The following is a 19,378-nucleotide window of genomic DNA, read 5'->3' on the forward strand; positions in this document are numbered from 1 at the left end:
TCGTTTAACTTTTTGTAAGCTGTACCACTGTTTGTACATTCTTCTTCTACATCATAGGTTTCTGTTGTGAGTTGCGAGATGTTTGCAACAGGAGCTCGAAGGTTGAATTGTTGGCAAAATCTGCCATCATATTTGAAAACGTTCTCCAATTCTAACAGTGTGAAGTTGTAGGAAACGGTACTTACCTCATGTGGTGATGAATGTTGATGTAATTAACTTTATTTGCATAGAACAAAACACTTACTTACAGAAAGTTAACAACTCCAGATGCTGTTGTACATAATAGTAAAATAAGATTGTCAACAGATGGTGCCTTTTAAATTCTTTACATTGATGTGTATGACTGAAATTGCATGATAGACTACATTTACGTAAACAATCTAAACAACTGTTGTGCATATTAGTTAAATAGAGCATCAATAGATGACACTTTCTACATTGCTTTTTTTTTTATATATATATATATATATATAAAAACTATTTGCGTATTTTTCGGCATAGTGGTGAAAGAAATCTTGAAAATGATGTCTCAATCATTAATTTTTATTAATTAATAAGGAAAATATGCAAACAGCCTTGCCGCAGTGGTTAACACCGGTTCCTGTCAGATCACCGAAGTTAAGGACTGTCGGGCTTGGCTAGCACTTGGATGGGTCACCGTCCAAGGCTGCCAAGTGCTGTTGACTAGCAGGTTGCACTCAGCCCTTGTGAGGCCAATTGAGGAGCTACTTGACTGAGAAGCAGTGGCACCTGTCACAAAAATGACATCGGGCAGGAGAGCAGTGTGCTGACCACATGCCCCTGTGTATCTGCATCTGGCGACACCTAAGGGCTGAGGATGACAAGGCGCCTAGTCTGTGCCGTTGGGCCTTCAGGGCCTGTTTGAAGGGTGTTTATTTGTTTTAATAAGGGAGATATGGCATACTGACAAAAAAAAAACCTAAGAAATAATATATACGATAATAAAATATCCAAGTTACAACCTAAAATTTCAACTTGAACAGGTGTGTTACATATCGAAATTATTATGCAGTGTGACCTGGTGAAGAATGAAGCTGATAGTAATTAAGAGACATAAAGAAAGATTTAAAACAGCTCAAAGATTTTACACAGTAGGTGTTGACTGAGGTACATAGACAGATCACAATACTATTATCAGACTAAATCTTTTAGAACAGCAGAAAGACTCAGCTATAACTAAGGTTGCAGGCTCTACTGTTACAACATGGGAGGAGTGCATTAGTGATTTAACTGAACAAAAAGTCTGGAGGAAAAGACTGAATCATTTGTTGGCACAACTCATTTGTCAGCTGAAACAGACAGGACAGATGCGGAATTCCAGAGGGTTTGTTTACTTGGGACATATAAGGCTGAAGCACTACATTCCTTATAGAGAAGCCTTGCTTTGGATTCAACAGCAGCAAAATTGCCTGTTAGCCTACAGGCATTATCAGCCTTCATGAGATACAAAAAGATACAGTCTGAACAGCAATGTTCATTCAAATTTATTAAAATAGTGTCATGTCATCACTAATTCCATATGGAAAGTATGGAATTATTTAACTATACACCATGGAAATATTTACAATGCATTTTAATTCATCCTTGAAATACATGTTTATCCTGTAATACATTATAGTGTATGCTACAATATGCAGATGTCAGCAACGACATACTGATGAGAGTAAGATTACGAAGATTGAAATATGTTTGATTTAGAACATGTTTAATGATGCATTAACTTCCAGGCTAGATAAAAATGGTATTGTGAGTATCCATAGCAGTGTAAGTGATACTATCTTTGGATAACCTAATATTTGTTTTCTAAAGATTAATTCAATGGTAATAAATACTATCTACAATAAGATGCTGCTAAGTCAGGTACGATTACTGGCTAAGATGGTGAAAAGGAGCACTTGAAATGTTGACAACAGGGTAAACCAGACAGCCAGGAATGTGTTTACCATAATGTAGGAGTAAGTTTGTCTCAAAATAACAAGTGCAGAGGAGAGAGAGATATTGAAGTTGTAAACAGGATGGTGTACCCTAATATGTACTGTACAGAAGGAATAAAGCAAATGTACCAAGGAAGGAAGACCTACATCTGCGATGAAATGAAGAAACACATATGGGACATCACCACCAAGAAATATATAGCACTGGGTGTGAGAAGTGTTTCTGAGGAAAGAGGTGTTATAAATGTGACTTCACAGGCTTTCCTGGCATAAGTCTTTAAAGTCTCTTCAGGTTTGCTGCTGGACCACTCAAAGACTGTTTTCACACTCGGGCTGGCTACACAAGCACATTCTGTTTTGATGCGGGCTAGGTGTTATCAACAGTGGTAGAATAATAACGATTCTGAGACTTACTCCAATGTTGTAGAAAAGAGAAACTTACTTGAGTTGTTATGGACTGCTAAGGATAGTGAAACTGGGATTATACTGCATATGAAGAAAGTCCGAGTTTGTAAGGTAAAAACATTGAAAGCTTACAAGATAGAAGAACCATAGTATACAACAAAACTTGAAGATACTAGGTACTCAAAATCTAGCTCCACCTCATAGTTAGGACGATGAAAAGGGATAAAATTAATATGTAATATATGGCTTCCTGAACTAGTTGTGTTACAGAACGAGCTGCCCATCGCAAAGAATTTTCTCTTACACTTAAGTTTGGAAAAGAGAGTTAGGAAAATGGTAATGTAGTAGACTGAAGAAAATGACTGTCGAGAAGAATTGGTAAAATGCATTATATACAAACAAAACAAAATAAATGTTTGGAGGTAAGTGTAAATATGAATTTGACTTATGTTGACGGTCTATCGAGTGCATATGTAATCACATTGTCCTTATGGACCAATGAAATCTCGTATTATAAAATTAAGAATAAGATGGAAAGGGTTAAAAAATAATAAAGTAGACAAAAACCTTTAACTTTCATTAGGTAAAGCTGTTAGATAAGATGATAAATGCACTTGCTAAAACAGTCATGTACCTGTAGCAAAGAATAAGCAACAATTTAAGTCTATGTAATGTGTAGTGAGATCATTAGTCCAAGTGGGGGAATATGTAGCATTACATATCACGCCAGAGGAGTGATGTGTAACTGTATGTCTGTCTATTGATGAATGATGGTTGTGAACTATAAACAATATAATGATTTAAATATTTAGGAGAGTGTACCTGATGTGAATTTTTGTTATGTATTTTGCCTGTGCCAAGTACACTGATGGATGAGGAGTCCCTTCAGGGAGAGGGCACTGACTGAAATAACTGCACTAGATGAAGTACGTGCTTGGACACTGGCGTATGCTCCATGCACTGTTGCCCTAGGTTGGGGTGGTGCAGCAAACCACCAATAAATGGCCCCAGCATAAAAATGCTGGCAATGATTCATGAAGAAACAACAGAAAATTGAAAAATTTGATTCATGACAGTCTTCTGTCAGATTTGGTGATTATAAAATCGAGGCTTTCCTGTATTAAGAAAGTCTTGTACAAGAATTTAGTGTACTGTGATCGAGGAATAAACGAAGAATGTCTTTGAAGAAACTCTTCGCATTTATTTCCAAGAATTTGATATTATATGTTAAAGCATCTGACTTCCAGCATTATTCCAGATTGCAGAGGAAAAAAAGTCTGAGAAATTTACACACTCAATTCATCAAATGAAATATTATCCAGTAATTATAGCTGAAATACTATCCACTAATTATAGCGCAGTTGCAAATAAAAACTATGATAGTCAACATACTCAATGCAAGAACATTGCATTTCGATATGAATTACCACATTAGGAACTGTGGCTTCAAATTTTTGCAGATTGATTCAGCACTTTAGCTCACTGACCATGAATGTCTTGTGCTGAATCATGCAAATTTAAAATCAGTGTTTAGACACTTTAAAACTACAATGTAATGATAAAAACTAAGCACTTCTTTTCTGCTGACCTGAGGTTCTGCAGACTGCTGGTTCAGAATAGGCCACATAACAGAAGTTATTGCTGGATGCTGTCTAACTTCCAGAATGATTGGTTTCACTGAGAACGTTTTAAAATTTGCCCTTTTTATCCATTTGCTGAAGATCCCACCATCTGCTGGAAAAATCTGCAGCAGAAACGGGGAACCATACATTTATTCAGGTTAGGAACGTTTGGTGAAAAAACATGTAGTTTTACTAGCTTAGCGGCTACTGCTATTGTGCATAGACTGTATGGCTAGCACTTTTTTTTCCTTTCTTTAATCAAATTCATATGTTGTTATGCCCACTGCTTATGTGTAAATCTATACACTGTGCAAATATTGCATCTAGTCTACGCAAACTAAGCTGCAGAAGGGTATTAAAATTTAATAAAGAAGTTCATACAAGATTTGCACATTTTTAAGAAAATTGAATTGAATTGATGTATCAGGGCATCTACAGATTTTTAGAGGATGAAACTCATCACCTTTCCATGACTTTTACATTACATCCTTAGTTACATTCACTATCTCATGAAAATGTGTGTGGTACATTGACAAAAACATTTTTCTATGAACATGATAGGTGGTTGAAATGAAAGTTGAATGTAGTCATTCTTATGTCTCTTATACTATAAGTGAGCATGAATAAAGTAACTATATATAACTTGTATAACAATGAAAAATTCAATTATTGATAATATAATGTAAATGGATAGATAAAAAAATTTACTCACCATGCGACAGCAGGCAAACTTTTACAAGCTTTCAGAGCCAGTGGCTCCTTCTAGCAGAAGAGTTGAAGGGGAAAGAACAGGGGTTAAGGAAAAGGACTAGAGAGGTTTAGGGAAAGGGATACAACATAGAAAAGCCACCCACAACCCAGGGTCAGGGGAGACTTACTGGACGGGATGACTTCCTTGTCCATACTGTCCGGTAGGTCTCCCCTGACCCGGAGTTCTGGGTGACTGTTCTGAACTGTATCCCTTTCCCTAAACCTCTCTAATCCTTTTCCTTAATCCATATTCCTTTCCCCTTCAACTCTTCTGCCAGAAGAAGGAACCACTGGCTCCGAAAGCTTGTAAAAGTTAAATGCTTTTGTGTGTGTGCCCCCCTGCCGCCACTTGGGGCGTAGATTTTTTTTATCTATCCATTTACATTATATATCTAAAAACAAAGATGATGTGACTTACCAAACGAAAGCGCTGCCAGGTCAATAGACACACAAACAGACACATACATACACACAAAATTCAAGCTTTCGCAACAAACTGTTGCCTCATCAGGAAAGAGCGAAGGAGAGGGAAAGACGAAAGGAAGTGGGTTTTAAGGGAGAGGGTAAGGAGTCATTCCAATCCCGGGAGCGGAAAGACTTACCTTAGAGGGAAAAAGGACAGGTATACACTCGCGCACACACACACATATCCATCCACACATATACCATGTGTGGATGGATATGTGTGTGTGTGTGTGTGTGCGCGAGTGTATACCCGTCCTTTTTTCCCCCCAAGGTAAGTCTTTCCGCTCCCGGGATTGGAATGACTCCTTACCCTCTCCCTTAAAACCCACATCCTTTCGTCTTTCCCTCTTTCCTGATGAGGCAACAGTTTGTTGCGAAAGCTTGAATTTTGTGTGTATGTTTGTGTTTGTTTGTGTGTCTATCGACCTACCAGCGCTTTCGTCTGGTAAGTCACATCATCTTTGTTTTTAGATATATTTTTCCCCACGTGGAATGTTTCCCTCTATTATATTAATATCATTTACATTATATGTATGACTTACGGTATACCACCCATCAAATGCTATGAAAACATTAAACACTCACATAGGATGGGGTATGACTATTTTCAGATATATTTATCATATCAATTAAAATACAAGTTGTTTTTAACATAGAAATTTAGTGGAAACTAATAATTTTCCTTAAGAAAATATAACCATTTTGAAGTACAAAATTTATGTGAAATGTTTAACTTCACAGTAAAATATTCAGTGTTTAAGTTTCTTAGCTAAACTTGAAAAATCAGCATCTGAAAGTTCAGCTTCTTCTTTTACCTTTTCGATAATCAATCTTGTTTTATTTTTGAGTTCTTTTACTTCTTGAACTGTTCTTTTAAGATTGGCCACTTCATTTTCATCAGATTTCTTCTTCTTTTTAAGGCTTCTACTCTTTTTCTCTTTTTTATGAAGCATTCTTCACAGTTAGTATTACTGATTTTGTAATGTCCACATTCAGTTGTTTCCCACAATTAAGTAACCTATCTAATGATTGTGCTGCATTGTAAATACTTCTTTCTGCAGCAATTATATCTTCTTCTAAGTTTTCAACTAAAACATCTTCGTTAACAGCAAAGCCTCTTTCAACTGCAGTATTTTCATGAAACGTGAATACGAGCTTCTGCATGAACTTTATGAAGTCATGGTTTGCACTTTGCAGTAAATTCATCACAAAGTGGTCAAGTTTTTCCTCCACAGAGAGAAGCTAGTGGGGGTATCTGCTTATAGCAAGAATCCGTTTAGCTTACAAGTACAGGGAAAGATATGTAACCACAGGGCCCAGAATTTTATAACCTAAAATACCTGGAAAATTATCACTAAAATGACCCAAAAATATCAATAAAATGACATAAAAATAATATAAACCAAGTCAAGTGAATTATGAGTAACTTTTTGAAATAAAGTTGGGCAAATGTTTTGTGAAATGATTTGACTAAAAGTATGAGAATATTTGATGCCTCTCAAGTCCTGTACGTGATTTTTAGTGTTATTCATAGTAAAATGTTGCTCTATCATACATTATTTCTTTCTTTTAGACAAACTGTGTTACAATACATTTGACTGATATTTCTTTTTTCTCCAGAAAGCATGATCTTACTGTCACCTATTTATCTTCCCAGCACCCACAATTCTCAAAACATCCTGAATTTAATACTTGCTTTGAAGGAAGCCATTTTAGTAATCAAGTATCATACCAATACAGCTTTTTTTGTACAAAATAGCTAGGCCTTGTACAGATGAACTTTCTGATACTTCCTTTACATAGCTAGCAGTAGCTCATAGTGGAATATTTCAATTTTCTCTCAAATCACTAGTTAAGCCTTTTCTTTCTTACCTTGATTACGTTCAAGCAAATAAATTTGTTTTTGCAATACACTCATACTGATCAATTTGATACCACATTTGTCAATTCTGAACACAAATGAAAAAATAAAGATGAAGTAAATTCTTAAAAATGTACAGTTGTATGTCCATTACCCTATAAGTTGTATGTGTCGGAAGATGACATTTCCGTATAAATTGATTTGTGGGAAATGTTATCCACAAAACATTTTTAATGACAGGAAAACAATTGAAAGAATAGGCATTACAAGAGGACCGACAGAAAAAACATAAGTGTTGGGAGAACACAAACTCTGAGAACGGAAAAGCATGCTTGATTATAATTACACTGTTAGCTTTTTTGTTTGTAACATTAGCTAGCTATTAAAAATGCACTGTAGAAACTAACAGAAAAATGATGATCAGATAATGCCTACAAAATTCCAAAATCACAGGTATGGCAAAAATGTTTTGCCCCTACTGGCATGAGAGCCTCCGGGCACTCCTGCTTAACACATTTACATTTAAATGTAAAAAGCTGACTTAATTAACCCTTTCACATTTCAAATTTATAGAAGGGGCTTGGAAATGAAAGCTTTCTGACTTCAAAGGAATGTAGATCTAGATCTCTGCCTTTCATGGGCATGGCTCTACCATAAAGCAATTTGAAGGGACCATGGGGGTACACTCAAAAGTTTCAATATGCAGGTACCTCTCTCTTACTATTCCTGGAACTCAGTTCTATTTCTCTACCAAAGACAACTTAGAACCGGAAGGAACACTGGTTTTTGTTTCACATTCAAACTTATTCAGGAGACAATATTCAAGTCTCTTGATAAATGAACTGAAGAATGGGAGTTATTTTTCTTGTAAAATATTTGGTGCTGTGGCAAGTATAAAATTTTATTTTATTTATAAGATATACATTATAAACAAATGGCAGCTAATGCAATAAAAATTGAGGATGAACACAGATCACAAGAACCAGAAACACTGAGAAGCATTAATTGAGAGCTGTGGATCTGAGTCTTCAGATAGATGATTCTATTTTACTCCATTACTAATTTCAGTTTCATATTATCTTCGTATTATGTACAGTGTTTGTTACTCTCAAACATATTGAGTAAGGGTGTTTTACGCATCTAACCCCTTTGCACTCTTGTTTGCCAGGGAACTCCTGGTTACAGAGCCAGTGACTTTCTGTACATAACTGTCACACAGTAACTGCTTTTTGTGCAGGTAGTAAATGAGCAATTTATTGTTGCTGAAACATTTTTGAAAACCTTTCAAGAACAAATTTATTTCAGTAACTGCAAGACAAAATATGGTTGGTAAATTTGTCTTTTAGACTGTTTACATAATACAAACATTGAGAATCAAAGCAAGCAACTAGATGTAATTTGTCTTTAATTGTAAACCATATAAGTTGCATATAAAACAAATCACCAAAAAAGGAACTCTTTTAATCAAGTCTGATTTTTCATCAAGTTGTGCCATTAATTTTTTTCCAGTTGATTTGATTTAGAATCACCCCATTAGTTATCTGGTCTATCCATTTAATCTTCAATGTTCTTCTGTAGCACCATATTTTGAGAACTTCTATTCTCTTCTTGACCGTACTGTTTAACATTCATGTTTCACTTTTGTACAAGGCTATGTGCCAGAACAAGTACAACCAGCAAAGTAGTTGTACCAATTAAAAATTTTAGAAGCTAACCTGCTTCTATTTTTCAGAACTGTCTTTTTGTTGCTGTCAATTTGCAATTCATAAACTCTCTAACTTTGCCATCATCACTTATTTTTACCATAATTAGAAAAACTCATCTACTACTTGCAGTGTCATTTTGTAATCTAAATACCACAGCATTACTTAATTTGACTGCATCTCTTAATCCTGTTTTACTTTACTTTGTTGTTATTTAACTTGTAGTCTCTGTTCAAGGCACTACTCATTCCTGTCAACAGATCTTTTAAGTATTTGCTGTCTGTTTTTTATTACTTCTTCTTGAACTTTAAGTCCTTTCAAAACTGTTCCTTGGTTTCCTTTATAGGCTGCTCTACCTACAAACTGAACAGCACAGGAGACAGGCTGCAACCCTGTCTCATTAACTTCTCAGGTACCGACTCCCTTTCAAGTCCTTCAACTGTTTGAAACTACCGTATTTACTCGAAACTAAGCCGCACCTGAAAAATGAGACTCTAAATCAAGGAAAAAATTTTCCCAAATCTAAGCCGCACCTGAAGTTTGAGACTCGAAATTCAAGCGGAGAGAAAAGTTTTAGGCCACACATCCAAATCGAAACAAAGTTGGTCCATTGTAATATGAGAGACAGTTTAGGTCGAATAAATGACGATACAGCTACAGTAGTTTGGTTCGAGTCGTAAGCTTAGCAGTTAAGCTTTACCAGGTAGCCATTGCTATGCGTCAGGCGCTCCGTCCGTATTTATACGGGTATCCTTCCTTTTTCACGTGCTTCGTCTGGTTTGAATTGATTGCTTATTTCTCTTTGATCTGATAAGTGCCGTTGTCTTTGTTATAGGCGTTTACGTCACTCTAAGCTGAAAATGCATTACTGTACTGTGTCAAGCATTGTTTGTTGCAGTCTGATGATGAGTGTTTACGGCCTGCCGCCGATGCGGCATGGCTTGCTTTTTGCTTTTGTGCGTGCTACCGCCACTTTGCTACCGCCACTTAAAAAAAAAGAGAGAGAGAGAGAGAGAGAGAGAGAGAGAGAGAGAGAGAGAGAGAGAGAGAGAGAGAGAGAGAGAGGAATCATCTCATTATCGAAACAATGGCAAGAGACTGCTATTTGTTGTTACTTACACCACTGCTTTCTTTGATAATGATCAACAAGAACCAAATAATAGGCTGCGTATGATAGAAGATGTTCTGAACAAGAGTTTAGCTAAAATTTTTCTCCGTTTGAAAATCTTTGCAGACACCTCTTTAGTACATTATATTCTGCACAGAAATTAGTCATCTTAGTTTTAAAAATCTAGTCAATAGCCGTGCTTCAATTCTGACTGTATCACTATTATGCATAAGATTAATACGAATATAAACATGACATGTATATTCTTCCGCGTTTGCTGTTGTAGCACTCTAGTTTCGTAGTTTATTAGGCAGACAGGATTCAAATGAGATAACAGCAAACATGAAAGAATACATGCAAAAATGTTTATATTCGTATGGTGAAGAGAATACTGCGTGTGATTCACAATTCATAAAAGTTCCTATTAGCAACCATCTCTTCTCACAGGTAGGAAAAAATTCAGAACGTAGAGTTGGCCATATTGACAAACATCCCAAACAGTCTTGCCAGTCGGATTTTCGTAGTACAGTGAAATGTTGCTACATTCGAATATTTTCTTCGTTGGATAATGTATGAAAATGAAGTGGTCGAAACTCTGGGCGGAGAAAAAAAGCTCGTCTTCGACCTTTTTTTTTTATTTTTTTTTTACTGACGCAGAGGTTTTGGCGCCAGTATTTATCTTTGTGCCTCCAAAGCATGCCTGTGTAGCGCTACATATATTCGACGGCAGAAGTTAGTTGTGGCGACACCTACCAAAATTTTTCAGAACTTCCGCTTACTTTGCACTCGATTCCAAGCCGCAGGCGGTTTTTTGGATTACAAAAACCGGAAAAAAGTGCGGCTTAGATTCGAGTAAATACGGTACAGTCTGGTTTCTGTACACGTTGTAGACAACCTTTCTGTCTGTATTTCATCTCTGATACAGTCAGCATTTCATTGAGTTTACTCCAGTCAGTACTGTCGACAGTTTTCTTTAAATCTACAAATGCTATAAATGTAGGTTTGCCTCTTTTCAATCTAAGTTGTTGGATCAGCATTGCCTCGCATGATTCTACATTTCTCTGGGATGCAAAATGATCTTTCCCAAGACCAGTTTTTATCAGTCTTTTGTAAATAATTAATGTAAATATTTTGCAATTAAGACTCATAAAAATGACAGTTCTCTAATGTTCACATCTGTTAGTCTCTGCCTTCTATGGAATAAATCACATTCCCACATCTCATCTTTATCTACTTCCTCTTCCTTTGCAATGATATTGATTTCCATTCCATTTCCTGTGTATAACTGATCTATATATTCCTTCCATCTTTCAGCCTACTGTACATTACTTAGTACTAGCTTGTCATCTCAGCTCTTAATTTTTCACGCAGCTACTTCTTTTCTCTAATATTTCTTTAGGTTTACTATATGTTGTATCTATGTTTCTCATAGTAATGAACACTTAAACAGCTGTGAGAGATATAACGCAAGAAGAATTTGACAGAGCACAGGAAGAACCAAGTTGGAACAAGACCCTTGGAGTAGAGGAAATTCTCTTGGAATTATTGAGATCCTTTGGAGAGCCGGACATGGCAAAACTATTCCACCTGGAGTGCAAAATATATGAACATGAAAAATACCCTTGAAATCCAAGAAGAATGTACCGTAACAATTCCATTTCCAAAAAAAGACAGGTGCTGACTGGTGGGAATACTACTGAACCATTAGCTTCATAAGTCATGGTTGCAAACTACAGCACAAATTATATACAGATGGAAAGACATTGGGGATGGTCATTTTGGGATCCGGAGATATGTAGAAACATGCAACGAAATACTGACCCCTATATCCTACATAGGAAGACGCCTGAAGAAAGCCAAACTTACATTTATAGCATTTGTAGATTTAGAGAAAGCTTTTGACAGTGTTGACTGAAATAAACTCTTTGAAATTCTGAAGGTAACAGGTATAAAATACATGGACTGAAAGGTTATTTACAACTTGCACAGAGACCAAACTTCAGCAGTAACAGTTGAAGGATATGAAAGGGATGCAGTGGTTGAGAAGGGAGTGAGGCAGTACTGTGGCATATCCACAATGTTATCCTGTCTGTGCTTTCAGCAAAATGTAAAGGAAGCCAAGGAGAAATTTGGAAAGGGAATTAAAGTTAGAAGAGAAGAAATGACAACTTTGAGAGTTACTAATGACATTGTTATTCTATTAGAGACAGCAAAGGACTTCAAATCACACTTGAACAGAATGGATCGTGCCCTGAAAAGGGGTTGTAAGATGAATATCAACAGAAGTAAAACTAGGGTAATGGAATGTAGCTGAATTTTAAGGTGACTCTGAGGGAATTACATTAGGAAATGTGGCACAAAATGTAGCAGATGAGTTTTATTTTGGCAGTGAAATAACCAACATGACCAAATTAGACAGGATATAAAACAAAGACTGGATGTAACAAGAAAAGAATTTCTGAAAAAGGTGAGTCTATTAACATCTAATAGGAATTTAAGTAGTGTGAAGCCTTTCCTGGCGTGTACACTTGTATAGAAATGAAATGTGGACAATAAACTGTTCAGGCAAGACATTATAGAATTTTATGAAATACGATGTTACAAAATAATGCCGAAGGTTAGAAGAGTAGATTGAATATCTAATGAGAAAATACTGAATACAACCAACCAGATGCAAAATAAATTTGAGGTAAAACTTCACTAGAAGATGTGATTGGTTGATTGGACACACCCTGAGGTACCAAAGATTTGTCAATTTGGTAGTAAAGATGTTTTTTTTTTTTGGGGGGGGGGGGGGGGGGGCATGTAGTAAAAAATGTAAAAATGTATAGGGAGACTAAGATACTATAGTAAGTAGGTCCAAATAGATGTAAGTTGCAGTAGTTATTCAGACATGAAAAGGCCTGCATAGGATACGTTAGTGAGGAGAGCTGCATCAAACCAGTCTTTAAACTGGAGACCACAACTGCACACAGATTCACACTCTTTTTCTAGCCATTATTACTCTGAAGTTTTGCACTTCCTGTCTCTATTATTTTTATCCTGGTTCCACCTCCTTAATTTCCTATGTTTTTACACTTTGCTGTTTTTAATCTGCATTTTTAATCAGTTGTCAAGTCTCTGAAGTGTACACTGCACAAAAAATTCTGGGAGTCCTGGTACTGATGGCTCCAGTTAGGCACGCATCAATGTATCGGATTCTCTGTACATGGAGTGCATAGGGGCTTGAAGATAGCATTAACGAAATGCTGAAACTTGCAGTGTAAATGAAATAATAATTTCTGAAAAACATATGCCTGTCATTAATATCTCTTGTGTGTGACAGGCCACTGTCCTGTATCCACGATAGATCAACAGAAAAGACAATTGTTGCTAGAAATTCTAAATTAGTAGTTGCTCCAAGGAAAACACCGATAAAATTATGGAAACAGTTTTCACTCAGAAACTTTTCTGAACATTCTATATACTATTCCAATAGGGATTACAATGACGACACTGAATCTATTACAGTCACCAGGTGTTATTCTACTCACTCTCTATTTATAAAGGAAATGGAAAAGTTCCGTAACATTCTTCTGGATTGCAGACCATCTCATATTATAAAATGATGAATCAACATTTCGACCACAACCACAAGTGGTGTTTATCAGAATACTTCTACAACTCAGAGCAATTTTATGGAAACTGACTCCATCCTCAAATGTCTACAAACAGACAAAAGTAGGAGGAATTATTTCATCTAGAATACAGTTAAGCACACTCTCTATGGAGAAAACTTGCAAATGTAGAATATTTGCTTCAGGACTAATGCAAAAACTATTGTCAAAAAATATATATAATTTTCTCTTCAGTTATCTGTTTTACTTACTGCAAGAGAGCAGTCCTCAATTGTTACGTCTTCAGCTATCACCAGTCTCAAGCAGAAATAGGAAATATGGGAAATTGTGGCACAATACTTAGATCTGGATGGTAGATACACCAGGCAATAGCATTGAATACGATAAGAATGCAATGTTTGGAAACATTTAAACTTTCTCTTCTGGGAAGTTAGGAGGAAAGTACATTGTTGTGAAATAACTGAGCCTTGGTCACATCGGCAAAATCATTATGAATGAAGTATTGATTTAAAAGTAATGAAACATATTTCAGAAGAATGTAATGAAAGAAAGGAATAAGAGAAGCTACGTATTGTATAAATGGAAAATACAGTGCGAAACAAGAAAGAAGAAGAAGAAGAAGAATGAAGGGGTGGGGAGCATCCAAAAATGACAGACTGTGATAGACTGAGAATAAAGGTCAATTGACACTGGACACCAACGGGACAGAGAGGAAGGTCACCTTCAGATAGGAAGGGCACCTTCAGGTGGACTGTGTTCACACTGGGATGAGTGTCAACAAATCATCACTTTGCTTAACCCAGTCCTGTATGTTCAAAATAGGGTTATGAGATATATCTGAAATAGTACATTGAGAATGAATTTATACAAATTCAAAGGTATTCAAAACATATGAATGAAAATGTAGTTCAGCTCTGTAATGCCAAAAAACCTTGTTAGTATTTAAATTGTATTGCAGAGGTAAGGAACGGAGTGGGCAGGAGGAGGAGAGAGAGCTGAAATTAAGATAATGTTTTTGACGAGTAGTCTTGAACTTAGCTGTCTATGACAGAGCCAGAAAACAACAAGATGGAAGTGAAAGTACAATAAATAATCAAAACTTAATGTTGCTGCATCCCCATCCCAAAAAGAGGTGTTGGAGGGCGGGAGGGTCAGCATGCCAAAGGGGTGGAATAAAAGGAGAAACTACTCTCCAGTCTGTTGTTGTTGACCAGTTTTAGAAATTAGGTCCAGTCTCTGACAAGTGACAAATACTGCACTGCAGCTGTACTCCACATTCTTGTAAGGATAAGCAACTGGGATTCCATTTGAAGTAGAAATGGTTTAGGGCCAGTTTGTTGGCAACTTGGGTGTTTTTAGCATCTTTACAACAAAATAAATCTCATAAACATGCTTCTGTACATATACTTTTCTTTGGCCTCTGGTCAAGATGGGGAAATAACTGAACATTCAGTAATTAACCCCGGAGTGGGCAATCTACGTATAATGTATGACAGCCATAAATAAAATTGTCTTGTACCATTCCATTGTTGTCTTATAATTGTGAGTCTGCACCTCCACCACCATTCTTGTTTTATCTAGCACAGTGATGACGTGTGTTGGCATATGTCCAAGTGAACATCAGCAATATAAACTAAACAGCGAGCTAGGTGAGAATAAAAGTAGGATCCACACAAGAAAATGCCCCAGATTCTGAGCTACCAGCACAATTCCACAATAAGGCAATTGGCTGGGATCTGAGGCAATCGCACCATTTAATGCTTCGAGTGGTTCATTACTGTGGGTTAACACTTGTACACAGCAACAGAGTGATAAAATCAAAGATTATTTTATTATTGTTTAATTAAACAGTGATTTAGCTCACATAATATATGTTTATTTTATTATTGTTTAATTAAAATAAGATTAAACTGTGATTTTGTTCATACATGTTTATTTTGGTACTATAATAACACATATTCTTTACACATGTACAAAGTATGTCATGTGCCTGCTCGTGTTACGAAAACTGTCATGTCTGCTTTGAGGGCTAACAAATGAGACTATGAAGTAATCCACATTTTTCTACAGCAAGTCAACAGCAATTATGTATATTCTGAATTATTGCAGTTGGATAATTATTGCTAAGTATTTCAATGCTCTCTGATGATACAAAATGTAATAAATGAGTTGTCGGTCTGAGAGGATCTGAAGTTATAAAAGAGGCTAATAAACTGGCATCCCACTGAGACAATAAGATCAAATCAACACAAAACTTCTAGGTTGCTTAATAGCGTTCACAAGAGAAGCAAGAAAATTAATTGCAGGTCACTCTCACTTTAAAGTTGATACTTACACCTCCTTTGAGTGTATGGTGCATTTCAGCATTATATTGTTTCAAAGTTTGTGACACTTCCTCAAAATATTCCTTCATCTCTGGCGAAGATTTTTCTGTGACAGCACTATTGCATCTGCAACAAAAGTTTTGTAACAATTTCAATAATATATGCCAGCTATCATAATTGTATTTGCCAGCTGAATGTTTAAAATATCATTAGCTAATATACAGGTAGTAATGAACTTTAAATTCTATGAAGCTCAAATACAGAGTATTAGACTCAAACATGAAAACAATGAAAACTGAAAGCTATAAGACTATGAAGTGAGATTACGTTTATACAATGATCTCTTTTTTTATCTTTTTCATTCTACCATTAACATAACAAATGTATGTATCCAAACGCTATGATTTTTTTATCTTCTTTTGTTTGATGTCAACTTACAATTTCAGTTTCACCATTTTTGGTTGGATAACATGCACATGAAATGTGTATATTCACGAATCACAAAGGCAAACATCATGGAGAAACAGTGAACACTGTAAGTACTTCACGTTCATTTCCACCTAGATCAGTAAAATTGGCCTCACTAAATATTAGTTTCAATCTGTACATTTGGTCATCTTCTGATCCAATTTTTGCATTTGAAATGCAACACAAACAGTAAGCATTCAACATCTTGCTATGTTAAACATGAAATGTGACATGCCCTTGAATGCTTACAGTTTGACACACATTCCATTCATGGGATTTGTATCTGGATGTGGCCTCGTGTAAGACTGAAGCTATTAATCAACACCAATGGTAATAATTTAGAGGTGAGAAAATTTACTCATGAAGTTATTTGGTATAAATCATAACCACTGAGAAATAGCCAGAACCAAGAATACTTTGGGTATGCCACTTATCATACATACTTCACTAGGGAAAGAAATGAATTTGACAGATGCAGAAATACAGAGTGAAATTGATCAATGCCACCTGGTTCGAATTTTACACACCTTGTGAGCAGCTGACAAACTCTTGACAGAACTGTGCCATCATAGCTTGAGAGTGCTCCTAAAAGTAGACCAAGTGGTGGTAAGACACACAGTTGGGTGTGTGTTACTTCTATGGCAGTCAGCACCTGAAAAACATGTACTAGGACGATTATCCAGAGACAGCCTACAATTGAGTCGGTGAGAGAAGGTCCCTGACAGTTGTAGTGGGCTTGGTGCAGCTGTTTTGCATGTCTCCCTCAACCAACCACATAATGTGATTTTTTATAGTCTTTGTTGCTGCCATCTGTCAGTGATTACCTCTCGTCGACTCGACTACATTGCTGTGTTTTAAAATAATGCAAAGGCTATATGGTTTGATGCTAAATGGTGGGCTTTGCAGCACTCTCATACTAATGACAAAGCAAGTTACATGAAGATGTAAATAAAAAAAGAACTGCAAGAAACTTCTCTTTTTATGAGGTTACCGGTTTCGGTCTGTTTTAGACCATCTTCAGACCTGACACCATGATGGTAGATGGTGGCTGTGAACCGAGCAGGCCGTACGACTCCATGAACGCTGACTGCTCCTGGAGTCATAGAACCTGCTCCGTTCACAGCCACTGTCTACCATCATGGTGCGAGGTCTGAAGATAGTCTAAAACAGACCAAAACTGGTAACCTCATAAAAAAAAGTAAACAAGTTTCCTGCAGTTTTGATCATTCATGTTCGTTTTTAAGTAAAACAAAAACAGTTATTCTCCAAGAGAAATGTTCTCAAAAATTATTCATGTAAATTAATTCACGGTGTGCATGATATGAAACTGTAGCATATATATTTGTTGAAACTGCAACATTAACCATTCATGCATCATAAAAGAGAGCTTTTTGGGGTATGGAAGTGGTGATGTATACATTAACAAGGACGACTTGCATTAATAATTACCTATCATCAATTTTTGTTCTTATTCAATACAATACACAATTGCTGGTCATTACTAACCTCCCAGAGAAATGTCAGTACTGCCAATAGACAAACTTTTTTTTTAAGGGTATGTAAACTTCCTTTTTCAGCGAGGGCAGAGGGATACAATTGGGAAGAGCAGTACACTCAAGACCCCAGGATGACAGGATTAGAGGGGCTCACTTGTTGTCCTTGCAATGGGGAGTGCTGAAGGTAAGTACAATTCTGTCTCTTAATTTTACAGTTTTTTCAAGAGAATTTTCCTTCTGACTTAACTACGCTTTGCAATTAACAAATTTATTTGTTGAGTCCATTTTAGCTTTATGTCTGCAAATACAAATAATTTTATATATGGTGTGTTACATTTAGTGTTTGACCACTGATGTTTATTTCTGGTTTCAGCAGATTATTTCTTTGTGTGCGAAATTATACACTATTATTCTTCCTGAGATTAACCCATTATATCCCATCGTATGATTTATCATACGCTTGCTCTTCTCAGGCATATTTGTTTCCAGAAGCTCTTTCTCAACAACTGAAATATTTCTTTTATGTTTTATTTATAGTTTGAAAGTCCACTGTTGAAACTGACAGTAGGAGTGGAGATTGGGATTGTTTATTTCCTGGTGGAAAGCATTTGTTCTAGTGCTATTGACTCTGCTGCTTCTCGTCACGGACAGGCGTTAAGTAATTATAAAATTATGATGTGCAAGTTCATTATTTTGCTCACATTATTATAGATTAGTAATCTGAATACTTAAATGCAATACATAAGCACAAATTGGAAAACAGTACATCATCTGCTTTGTTGTGGTACAGGTTTATATCTTTACGTATGAAATATCATACGGTGGGCAGTAAGGGGTCATTTTCTCACAGTTGGTCCGATTTATTTCAGATGTAATTTGGAAAAGGAGAGGGACTTAGAGGAGTTTCTAAATAGAGCCTGTTCTTGACAGAAGAAGATAATGAAACTTTGTCTGACATATTTGATACATGTCAGGAGCCTGAATTTGTACTTGTTCAACCAAATGATGGTGAGCACACCGATAAAAATGATGCAGGTTGATGCAAAGGACAACCTGTGACTGTTCCTGCTTCAGAGATTAAGCCTCTGGGGCAAACTTCAGAGATAAGATCAGTAAATACTGACAGCCTTGTTGGAAATGTTACATCTTTATCAACGCAAGAGGAAAACCCCTGCAATTCCAAATCACGATCTCAGTTCCGAATTAGGAAAGCAAGACAGTGGATAGAAGAAAGACTAGACTCTTCACAAAAATTTGAGGTATCTTGTGATCCTACACTTGATATAAAAAAACATCTCTGCACGCCAAACTCTACTCCAACAGATCTTTATCGTAAAGATTTTGATGCTGATTTGGTTGAGATTCTCACGAGAGAGACAGTAAAATATGCTGCTCAAACGGGACACAACATACAAACAAGTCATGATGTCATCTACAAATACATCGCTATTTTGCTGTTATCTGGATATTGTAAGGTAATGCGTAGACGTATGTACTGGGAGATCGGACCTGACACAAACAATGTCCTTGTTTCGAATTCCTTCTCCAGAAATACGTTTGACAAAATTCATAGATTCTTCCATGTCAATGATAATGACAGCATT

At 36.3% G+C, this 19,378-nt stretch overlaps 1 protein-coding gene across 2 annotated transcripts in view; it reads right to left on the minus strand.

Moving 5' to 3' along the window:
• LOC124788748 (centromere protein I-like) overlaps positions 1-19,378 on the minus strand; it is a 358,748-nt gene that overhangs the window by 20,121 nt on the left and 319,249 nt on the right. For both annotated transcript variants that reach the window (XM_047256033.1, XM_047256040.1), the window contains 3 exons: positions 16,806-16,930; positions 15,822-15,936; positions 3,949-4,104 (listed from right to left, as the gene is read on the minus strand). In XM_047256033.1, the coding sequence (XP_047111989.1) occupies positions 3,949-4,104; positions 15,822-15,936; positions 16,806-16,930 (396 nt within the window). The remainder of the gene's footprint in view (positions 1-3,948; positions 4,105-15,821; positions 15,937-16,805; positions 16,931-19,378) is intronic.

The sequence above is a fragment of the Schistocerca piceifrons genome, chromosome 1 (assembly GCF_021461385.2).
Source record: "Schistocerca piceifrons isolate TAMUIC-IGC-003096 chromosome 1, iqSchPice1.1, whole genome shotgun sequence".
Classification (NCBI taxonomy): Eukaryota; Metazoa; Arthropoda; class Insecta; order Orthoptera; family Acrididae; genus Schistocerca; species Schistocerca piceifrons.